At 34.3% G+C, this 11,714-nt stretch overlaps 1 protein-coding gene across 3 annotated transcripts; it reads left to right on the top strand.

Annotated features, from left to right (window-relative positions):
- The first annotated feature begins 1,667 nt into the window (after nt 1-1,667).
- On the top strand, nt 1,668-5,583 carry LOC133300140 (auxin efflux carrier component 3-like). Of its 3 annotated transcripts, none has more exons than XM_061499638.1 (6): nt 1,668-3,151; nt 3,247-3,535; nt 3,628-3,713; nt 4,396-4,553; nt 4,793-4,869; nt 4,966-5,583. In XM_061499638.1, the coding sequence occupies exons 1-6, from the start codon at nt 1,885-1,887 to the stop codon at nt 5,030-5,032; spliced, it is 1,944 nt and encodes a 647-aa protein (XP_061355622.1). In that variant the 5' UTR covers nt 1,668-1,884; the 3' UTR covers nt 5,033-5,583. The 3 variants fall into 3 exon arrangements, with proteins under 3 accessions (XP_061355622.1, XP_061355623.1, XP_061355624.1); XM_061499639.1 differs by having other exon boundaries at nt 3,262-3,535; XM_061499640.1 differs by having other exon boundaries at nt 3,310-3,535.
- Nucleotides 5,584-11,714: the final 6,131 nt, after the last annotated feature.

Below are 11,714 nucleotides of genomic sequence, written 5' to 3' on the forward strand. Positions count from 1 at the left end.
TTCAATGTATAAGTTTAACTCTTACCATTTAGTAAAAAAAAAAAAAAACTAATCATTGAGTAAAGAAGCACAAGTTGGATAAAAAGTGCGATAGAAAATGATTTAAAAACCAAATGTAACCCTCTGCCCCTTTAAAAATACTGCAACTTTAGTGACGGTACTACATAATATAGAACAAGCAGCAAAATTTTATTTTATTTTATTTTTAATAAAAATTTGATTCTTCCAATGCTTTGATAAAGTCGTTGTTGCTTACCAAAAAAAAAAAAAAAAGTCGTTGTTGCTTTTGATTTTTGAGAATATAAATGCGTAAGGTAGTCAAATTTATCATGAGTATCAACAAAGCTACCTAAAAAATTTAGGCTAATAGGTTCAAAATGGGAGTTATATTTTTCTTCTCTCTTCCTTCCCTAAAGCAATAGAGAAAAACATTCATATAATATTTGTTTATTTGTTATTCATTTCTTTTATGTAAATTGTGCTTTTTCCTGCTCATGTTTATTTCTCAATTAATAATAGTTTTCATCGATGACTTTCAATAAGTAGTAAGTATTACTTACTAAGTAAATGTTTTTGTAAACATCTGTCGGAATCTATAACAGAAACTGTTAGAAATCCAAATTATTTACTGCCGGGTCACTCTTCTGTCTTCAGTCTTGAGAACAGCTTTTCAACATTGTGAAAAGGAAATTTGAGGAAAGAAAAAGAAAGGAGTGTAAAAATAAAAAAAGTATAAAACTGAAAGAAAAAAAATAGTAGAAGAAATGAGGGTTTCCACGTCACTGAAATTAATACCCATTCTTCCCCAATCCCCACCACATGGTGCTTTGCAACTTTAGCTTTATGCATGCATCTTAACCAGTATTGGGTAACCTTAACCATAGCAGGCGGTCACTTCTTAACCCAACTTCACACTGTTCCCCTGCGTGGTCCCCCATAGTCCCCCGTACTAACCTCAATGTTACTCGTAAACATTATTAAAATAAGGAAAAAGATGTGTATCATTTTAAATGATGTAAAATTATGTTATTTTAAGAGAGAAAAAGAGATAGATAAAAGAAAAGAGAGAGCGGACAAAAAAAATAAAGATGTGAGTCTCACATCTTTGTGAGAGTGAAATGACATAAGTTATGTTATTTAAAAGGACAAATACTTTTTCCTTAAAATAAAAGAAAATATTTTTCTTACGTTATATAGTTATTTCATGTAGAAATAAAATTATAAATGAGACTCACAGATAAGAGGAGAGAAAAAAAAAGAGTGATAAGACCCAATCCTTTTTTAAGTGTGTAGGAAAGAGAAAAAAAAAAGAGAATGGTGAGACACAATCCTTTTTTAAATGTGTAGAAAAGTTATTTATCTCATGTGAAATGAGATAAACATAACCCTAAAATAAAATACTTTATTCCCTTTTTCAATTAACCCCAAATAGAAAGAAAAACATTTGACAAAAAAATAAATAAATAAATCTCATCTACTTATCATAACTTATGCTCATATAATTATAGTTCTTTAATTTCTGTTAGTATATAAATAATACTTTATTTTTTTTGTAATATACAGTATATAAATAACACATAGTTATGTTCATATATGTACATCTCTCCTCTTTCTATATATATGACTCTGTTTTCCCCTAGTCCTATATGTACTCTTTACAAGTTAAACCTATGGCTTTGTAAATTCTCTCTCTCTCTCTCTCTCTTTGTGTGTGTGTAAGTAAGGGTTCATCAGAAGAAAAAACCTCTGCAGGGACAAATATCCCCTCCCAAACCAGTTACTAGTTAGTTAAGTAACGGTTTTTTTATTTTTTTATTTTGGTTTAATTTTCACGCAACATTAACAGAGCTTCACTTCACTTCACTTTTTTCCAAGAAAAGAAAAATGATAAGTTGGAAGGATCTATACAGCGTATTGACGGCGGTGGTTCCTCTGTACGTGGCGATGATATTAGCGTACGGTTCAGTGCGGTGGTGGAAGATATTCTCACCGGACCAGTGCTCGGGAATAAACCGGTTCGTGGCGATCTTCGCGGTGCCTCTGCTTTCCTTCCACTTCATATCAACGAACAACCCATACGCAATGAACTTCCGGTTCATCGCCGCCGACACGCTTCAGAAGATAATCATGCTGTTCGCGCTTTCCATCTGGACAAACTTCACCGCCAACGGAAGCCTCGAGTGGATGATCACAATCTTCTCACTCTCGACATTGCCCAACACTCTCGTCATGGGAATCCCACTCCTCATCGCCATGTACGGCGAATATTCCGGCAGCCTCATGGTTCAGGTGGTGGTTCTCCAGTGCATCATCTGGTACACTCTCCTCCTCTTTCTCTTCGAGTACCGCGGCGCCAAGCTTCTCATCATGGAACAGTTCCCGGAAACCGCCGCCTCCATAGTCTCATTCAAGGTCGACTCCGACGTCGTTTCCCTCGACGGAAGGGATTTTCTCGAGACCGACGCCGAGGTAGGCGACGACGGAAAGCTCCACGTCACCGTTAGGAAATCCAACGCTTCCAGAAGGTCTTTCATGATGACTCCGAGACCTTCTAACCTCACCGGCGCTGAGATTTACAGCCTCAGCTCTTCCCGTAACCCAACGCCACGTGGCTCCAACTTCAACCACGCAGATTTTTATTCCATGATGGGTTATCAACCCAGGCACTCCAATTTCGCCGCTAACGACTTGTCACGTGGCCCCACACCGCGCCCTTCCAATTTCGAAGAGAATTGTGTACCAATGGCGCAGACGATCAGTACCTCCCCCAGGTTCGGGTTTTACCCGGCCCAGACTGTACCCGCTGCGTACCCGGCACCCAACCCGGAATTCTCTTCCACTCTGAGTAAAAGTCACAGCAAAAACTCACAATCACAATCACAATCACAGCCACAACCACAACAACAGTCACAACAATTGGTTCAAGCTCAAAACCCCAACACTGCTAAACCCAGCCATGACGCTAAAGAGCTTCACATGTTCGTGTGGAGCTCAAGCGCATCGCCGGTTTCCGAAGGCGGCGCCGGCCTCCACGCATTCAACGGCGCAGATTTCGGAGCTTCCGACCAATCTGGACGCTCCGATCAGGGTGCCAAGGAGATCAGGATGTTGGTATCTGATGACCACCCTCATAATGGGGAATCCAATAAAGGTAATTATTATTTTATTTTATTTTTGGAGAAAACGAGATTTTATGTGAGAATGATTTTGATTTGGTGATTGTGTGATCATTGGTTGAAACTGAAGCTATGCCGGAGGCAGAGTTTGGTGGGGAAGAGTTGAAGTTTCACGGAAAAGAAAGAGAACAAGCAGAGGAAGACGGAGAGAAAGCGGGACCCACTGGCCTGAACAAACTAGGTTCTAGTTCAACGGCGGAGCTACACCCGAAAGCCACCGGATCTGCCGTCGGGAAACACATGCCTCCGGCGAGTGTCATGACCCGTCTCATACTGATTATGGTGTGGCGGAAGCTTATCCGCAACCCCAACACATACTCCAGCCTCATTGGCGTTGTTTGGTCCCTCGTGGCGTTTAGGTAAAAATAAAATCAAACGTGGTTTTGACTTTTTTGTTATTACTATAGAGTAAATAATTATTTAATGTTTCATCATCATTAATTGATTGCAGGTGGCATGTGCACATGCCCAAAATAATTGAGAAATCAATTTCAATACTCTCTGATGCTGGACTTGGAATGGCTATGTTCAGCTTAGGTAAGTGGTCGCCATTTCTCCAAATTCCTATACCCTTTCAATAATTTCATTCTTTTTATATTTGCAATCCCTTTCCTCTTTTACTAAAGCAGCATTTTTTTTTAGGTATTCCCATTCCTCTTAAGTAGTTCTAATTTTAATGTGCTTGTATTTAAATAGTTTTATCCACGTATTTTATTGCGCTTTATATTTTCTATATTAAAAAAAAAAATCACAATACGATGAAGGGGGTACAACGGCACTTGATTGAATGTGATGGTAACATGGGTATGATGAATCAATGAAAAGTATGGATTTGGGGGAAAGCAAGTAAGCAACTTATTATAGCCGTTCATTCTCGTGAAGTTTGTTACCACATAACATAACCAAATGATCCTGTGCACTTGACGATAATATAGAGATTGCATAATGATAGTGCAATGTTCCCGACATGTGGGGTCTGGTCTTCAACCACGTTGCTTGACGGTCCCGGGGCGGTTGTGGGGACCGGTGCAATTTTTGGATCCTAATTAGGCAAAGATGAATTGGACGAATCAAGCAGTGCTATAAATATCTTTTTAGAGAAAACTGAAAAGCCTTTTTCCCATGATGCTGTGAATGTAAATTGTGGATGCCTTTTGTTTTATATTTTACCCTTTTGGCTAAACATTGAGGATTTACCTAATTGGTGAGATTTTTGTAGGTCTGTTTATGGCTCTTCAACCCAAACTAATTGCATGTGGGAAATCCATTGCTACATTTGCCATGGCTGTTCGATTCCTTACAGGTCCCGCTGTCATGGCCGCAGCTTCCATCGCTGTTGGCCTGCGTGGCACCCTCTTACGTGTAGCTATTGTTCAGGTAATTAACCTAAACCGTATCTTTTTACATGCTTATGTAATAAAATTACTTTGATAACTTGGAATGTTAAAGTTGGAGATTTTGAATAATCGGGAACGCAATGGCTTTACACATTCCATGATATTTTACATAAAAGTTTTAATGATTTTTTATGTGAATAATTTTAGGTATCATATTAAACATGAAAAGTTAAAAGACTTAAGATTGTGAGCTTACGGAAATATAATTGTTGAAAATAGGCTGCACTTCCGCAAGGGATTGTTCCATTTGTGTTTGCCAAGGAGTACAATGTCCATCCAGCCATTCTTAGCACAGGGTAAGCAATTAAACTTCTTTATTTTATTTTGTTTCTCATTCTTTCTCTCAAGAAAGAAATTGACCCTTTTCCTGAAATGTTTAAATTTAATTGCAGGGTTATATTTGGGATGTTGATAGCACTACCAATTACTCTAGTCTACTATATACTGCTTGGTTTGTGAAATATCTATACAGTAGTAGTGTAGTAGCCAACGTACAAGGACAGAACGAATGACCCTTTCTAACCTTTTTTACTTTGGGAGTAAGCATGCACGTCTGGTTACCACATTGGATTATGCTGTTATTAGCAAGAATGAGGATTTTCTGGACGGGATGAACGAGAATCACGAACTAGTATCCTTAAAACAAAGGAAATCCTTCCGAGTTTCCAAAATTTTGGGAACTCCAGAAAATTTGACGGATTGGGCCAAATACTCGTAATTTTATGCCCCTATTTGAAGTCCAAACTGACGCAATTTCCAAGAACTGAGAAAAAGGAACAAGTACAGCATATAGGAGACATAGCAGAGGAAAACAAGGGAAAGCTAGCATGAGCTGAGTCAATGATATCAAGAAATGGTTCCCTCCATATCTTCATTCTAAATTTTTATTAGAAAGTCATGTTTGTGTCATTAAGTAACAGAGGAAATGAAATTGGAATGTAAGAGGAAGACTTTTTTTTTTTTTGTCTACTTTATACTTCAAATTTATTGTGTTATTGTTGGATTTTTGTCTTTGATCGTCCGCGTATTCAGCAATTATTTCGGTTTGTCGTCTTTCTTCGGTTACGTACTTTATCTGGCATTTTTTTACCTATGAAGTAAAAAGATCAAAAAGTCATCTTCGTTATTTTTCTATCGTAAAGAAAAGAAGTCTGTGCAATAAAGTTGGGAGTTGGGACCACGAGACTGAGAGTTGAACTTTCAGAACACATCTGAAATGGAAGGAAATAAATTTGCTTTTTTCTATATTTTTTTTATAAAAAAAAGTGGAAAAAGCGCAGAGTCAAAAGCTCAGAACTTACTTTTTCTTCATTTTGGCCATTGATGTGCCCACGACCCTAACTAGCTAGAGACTATGTAACTAGCTAGTAACTCTTAGTAACCTTTATGAAGACTTAAGGGGCGGAGGTGGGTTGGTCAGCACTCAACTTTTTTACCAGGAAAATGATGGCACTTCCACCTCATGTCATGCCACATCCCATTCAATCATCGCTAAAGGTCGTTCAATTATGTTCATATGGTGACAGTTGTAAGGGGAGAGCAACGACAAGAAAATCGTTATCTCCAACCTTAGATGGTGCATAAAGAGAGAAGAGTAGGCGTCTCCTAGGTCTAAAGAGCAAAATATAGAGCCTACCTTAAAGTTGAGAGATTGCTTATTATAAGGATCAAATAGGAAAATCATCCTGTATCCAAAAAATAAAAAATTTATCGGCATTTGGAAATACTACTTTTTTTTATTGATATATAACAGTTGAGTTTTACAGTTAATATTACAACAATATATATCAGTTATGTTTTACGGTTAATATTACGTATATATTTACAGTTAATCTTAGAGAAAACTCTACTAAGAAAGAGGGAGATGAAGTTTTAGAGTACGGAACTTGATAGTAAAAAAAGATAAAAATAAATATTAAAGGTGAGAATAATTTCTTTCCTTCTTCTAAAATATAAACTCATGAAAGTGTTATTTTGTTATTTATTTTACTTTTCATCTTCTTCACCTAAATGTCCCGATGGATACCACATTGCAATTTATTTTATGTTATTTATTTTAGCAATTTATATTACAATAATTTTTAATTAAATATATATATAAAATTCACTAATTCATATTTCAGTAATTTACTTTTCTATAATTTATGTTGTTACAATTTATATTCTAATTTGTATTAAAAAAAATTTAGGATTTTTTAATTTATAATTATTGTATATGTGCATAGTATTGATAGTAACATATATGTGATAAATATTGTATATTTATTTATTTTATTTTTTATTTTACATGTTCATTATATTGATACGTTATGTATTTATTTTTAATAATTTATCAAGGTAATATTTGCACCATAAATTTTGTATGGTAAATTTTGTTCAGTAAAAATCTCTATAACTTATATTTTTTTAAGATTTACTGTTGTGATATGATTGTTTTTATTTTTATTGTGATATCAAATTTAAGTAATGATATGTTATGACTTATAATTTCTTTTTATAGGATTCTTTTAGAGGTATTTGCTGCTTGTCTGCCTAAAGAGTTTTTGGAATTCCTTATTAAAGGTAATCTAAATATGTGTATGGTCAAGAAAATGGGTTTCTTGAGTCAAGAAACATATTCCTTAGACAAAATGGGCAAGGGGACGCCTACAAAGTACAAAGTTTTAATAAATTGAGAAATTCATGCTTATGAAAATGTCTTGGCAGATAATGTTATATACTTATGTATGTGTGTGTGTGTTAAACTGTTTTGAAATATTATGAAGTTGACATTATTCATTTAAACCAATGGTAATTTTTTCATACTAAGTTATGGCTGGAAACACTATACTTCTGCGAAGACCTTTTGATTTGTTATCTTCACTTGGATAAATATCTCATTAAGTGCGTGTTTTCAAATGTGGAGGACAAAGTGTAAAGAAGATTTTGTGAGTGTGCAAGAAAGAAGTATTAGCCAATAAAATCTAAGTTTTTATTTAGTTGTGAAGTTTTGTATTAGACCATATATGTTGCAATGTTCGTATTTTGTAAGGGTTACTTAATATCTTAGGCTTTTTGACCCTTATAACCCTTTACTAATAATTAATTACCAAATTGACCTTCATTATAAACTATTTCAAAAATTTAACCCCCTCAAAAAACATAACACCAATCTGCCCCTGTTTGACCGTTGACCACGAAGCCTACCCGGGTACACCCCTACCTACCCGAGTATCTTTTGAAATTTTTTGTTTACCCGGGTAGAAAGGTGTGTACCCGGGTATTGTTCTTGATTGCTTGAATTATTTACCCGGGTACAGATGAGTGTACCCGGGTAAATCTTGTAAAGTAAACAACCCTTCAATTATTGATAGCAGTAAAAAGTCGTCGACAAATTTGTTGGTTACTTACATAATATGGAGATTCTTAAATGGATACTAAAGTATCTTTGTTTACTTTCTATTTCTTGGTTTATGTGAAAAGCGGGCGATATTTTGAATCACCAAAATATAATATTTCCAGACATAACCAGTTATAAACCCATCCTTGTCCCTTGGATCCCTGTTACCATTTCTCAAAGCCTGGTAATATACAGGAACTTCAATAGCATGATAGACCCTGAGGTATGACCTTAACCTCAATGCATCATCATCACAGCCTAGAAGGCAAACCCACCATAATCATGCTAGCACACATTTTGGAGGATAGGAAAATTTGCAGCGGGCTTCCTAAGGAGTGATTGTAAAAAGAAAAGAGTGCATCGTCTAGCTTTTGTGAAACAAAATGAGCTTAGTTGGATTTTCTTTGAAATTCTTAAAATGTATCGTCGATTTTGGAGTTCGTGAATCGGTTCTGAATCTGTATGCTCATTTCTTGGTTTACAAGATTTACCCGGGTACACTCATCCGTACCCGGGTAAATAATTCAAGCAATCAAGAACAATACCTGGGTACACACCTTTCTACCCGGGTAAACAAAAAATTTCAAAAGATACCCGGGTAGGTAGGGGTGTACCCGGGTAGGCTTCGTGGTCAACGGTCAAACAGGGGCAAATTGGTGTTATGTTTTTTGAGGGGGTTAAATTTTTGAAATAGTTTATAATGAAGGTCAATTTGGTAATTAATTATTAGTAAAGGGTTATAAGGGTTAAAAAGCCTAATATCTTATGTTGATTTAATTTTTTGTTTTAATATTTTGAAATAAAGTCAATTTTAGTAAAATTTACATTCTCAGTCATCTGTATAATATACGTATATAATTAGAGTTTGAACTACGTAAGTAACGTTCCTAGGTTAATAATCAAAGGATGTTACATGGTGTACCAGTGGGAGGTTTGTTTGGACAACAAATTATTCGGTATATAATTGTTCATCTCTATTGCTAGCGGGCATTTGAGTTATAGCAACCATCATGGTTTTGATGGGAAAGGAGTTGGTGTATATCTTCAAGAACTCCGATGCTCAAGTCAGTGTCTGAACATGGTAGAGTTTGTGTAGAGTAAGTTGCATAACTAAGGTACAATAATCTATATGCTTAGGTTGGAGACTATGATGGACTACCACTTCAAAAAACCTAATGTGTCGTATCTAACACTTTTTACCATTTCAACATGCATTGCAGAGACTCAAAAAAGGGTTTAAAGGTTACGTTGTGTTACGTTTTTTGGTTCGAACTATTAGATTCGTTGGATTACGATTACCATTTTATTGAGTTTAATATAAATATTTGTGATATCTTATATTTCTTTGCAAAATTGAAAGGTATTAGAAGTTTAACTTTATTTTTTTGTTAAATTACGGAATATATTAAATATAATATACACTACATAAATTAAAAATATTATTTAATATCAAAACGTATTTTAAAGTGTCAAAATTTAATATTTTTTAAAATTAACTTGTATATCTCATATCATAGGTAGCCATAGATAATAGATTGGAGGTGCTGTTATGGAGCCTGTGAGCCGGTACTGTAGGTTGTACGATATATCTATCAACATATAGCTGCTGGAGAAATTCGACTTTTTTGTAGGTCTATACATTACCGTGGTGTAGTGTGATGCGACATATAACGCATGTAATTTTATAAATGTTAGCGTGTAAAGCATGATCACTAAGCGAGTTTTAGACGTTTTAGACCGACTTGTTGAGTCGGTCGACTAAACTATAAATTCGATCCAGAACAATATATATATATATATATAGATATATATGAGTTTATTTAATCTTATGTTGTATGAGAGATCTTCTCTTATGTTATAGATACACATGTAGTGAGAACCATCATTTAAAAAAAAAAAAAAAAGTGTCACGATTTTTTATGGATATGTAGGAGATAAAACTATTCTTATATTGCATAAGAATAGTTTTTCTTTATATATATATAAGTATATATAAAATTGTTTTTCACTTAATATTGTACTATAGGATTTGTAATGGTGTAGAAATAAATCAGTTGACTATTTCTTGTTCATTGGTTTACATTCAACCAATCAGAGCCCAATCTCTTGATTTATCATTTTGCAGAATAATTTATTAAATTTCTATATTTTAAAATCATTTTTACCTTCATTTTTTTTGGGAAATACATGTACAAGTTTTAAGAAAAAAGAAAAAATTAAAAAATTAGGCCACACTTCATCTGATTTGGGCCTCTTCTTTCATTATCCATGTGCCTTAAGTGCATGCTTGAAATTTGAGGCCCAGACTCAAAAAAATTTGTTATTTGTTAGTCTTTACTCCTCACCCCCCACTCCTTCTTTTTTTTTTTTTTTTTTTTCATTTTCTATGGATCAGCCACAGAAAATTCTGGAATGCATAATAAATTTCAAGAAGAAAAATTACATCCTTTATTTTTCTTATTTAGATTATATGAAAGGTGAAACAGCCACCAATGCAATCAAAGCTGTCGTATTTGGCCAATATTATTATCAATCAAAATCTTTTTTATCGGGTATGACTCATATTTCTTTTGTTGGCTGATAGCAGATGCCTAATATTATTGTGGGTCTCTGGCTTATTTTATTTTTCTTTTGTTTTGGTAGTAGTCAATATTGTTAAAATCGAGATTTTAAGTAAAATTGAAAAATGATTAAAAAATCGTAAAATATAAAATTGTAATGTAAAAAAATCGTAAAAACGTAAAAGCGTTTGGAATATTGGTAAAATCGTTTTGATGAAAAAAAATCGTAAAAACGTAAAATCTTAGTGATAAATCGAGATTTTAACAACTATGGTAGTAGTTTAGGCTTGAATCCTTGAATAGCTATTGTTGCTTAGGGTTTCTAATCCTATTTATATTTTTCTTGTAAACTAAGTGTTGTAACGAGTGTAGTGAGATGAATATAGTGCATATTGTTGGACGTACTGTAAAGAATCACTTCAACCCAAAAACTTAATTAAATGGGAGTGGTGAGGGTCGAACCCGTGACATAAGACTCTGATACAATGTAAAGAACCAATTCAATACAAAATGTTAGGTTATTCAAGTGTGATGAGTCCACATTGCTTGGTAATGAGCTAAGTGAAATAAATATAAGTGGATGGACTCATGAGCCCAATGCCTTAAGATTTTGGGTTGAGATGTGGTGGCGAACCCACTTGCTACGGTTTGAGTAGCTTAGCCCATTGGTGGTGGTCCCTCACCAAGGGCTCCCTTGAACCCGCTATTGACAAAAAGCTTAAGTTGTTGGGTGAGATTACATTAATAATTTTATATAACTCTAACACACATAGCCCACATTGCATAAATCAAGATAAATCCGTGTCTCCACTTTGCTTCCCTTTCTCTCTTTTCTGATTATCGATTGTGTCTATGTGATTGTGTTGACTCTAACAATTATTTAATTTAATCCATTATTTCATAAAGAATAGTGTTATTTTTAGTCAATTTAAGATCACAATTAGCAAGGTTACTTAGGTAGTTAGTATCATAAAATTATGGGAAATCTACTTCTGATGTTAATTATGTATTTATGGGAATATATATAGTTATAATCAAAAAGATTTTTTTTTTCTCTTTTCACATCAGTAGACAACTTATGAAGAGAGGAAAAAAAACTACTTTAAGATTATAATTATGTATTCTCGAAAATACATAGTTATAATCGGTTGGTACAAAATAATATAAGAAAAAAGGGGACCCTAAAATTATTTAGATGAGA

The sequence above is a fragment of the Gastrolobium bilobum genome, unplaced genomic scaffold (assembly GCF_033153095.1).
Source record: "Gastrolobium bilobum isolate Gb01-03AN ecotype WA unplaced genomic scaffold, APGP_CSIRO_Gbil_v1 utg38323, whole genome shotgun sequence".
Lineage (NCBI taxonomy): Eukaryota > Viridiplantae > Streptophyta > Magnoliopsida > Fabales > Fabaceae > Gastrolobium > Gastrolobium bilobum.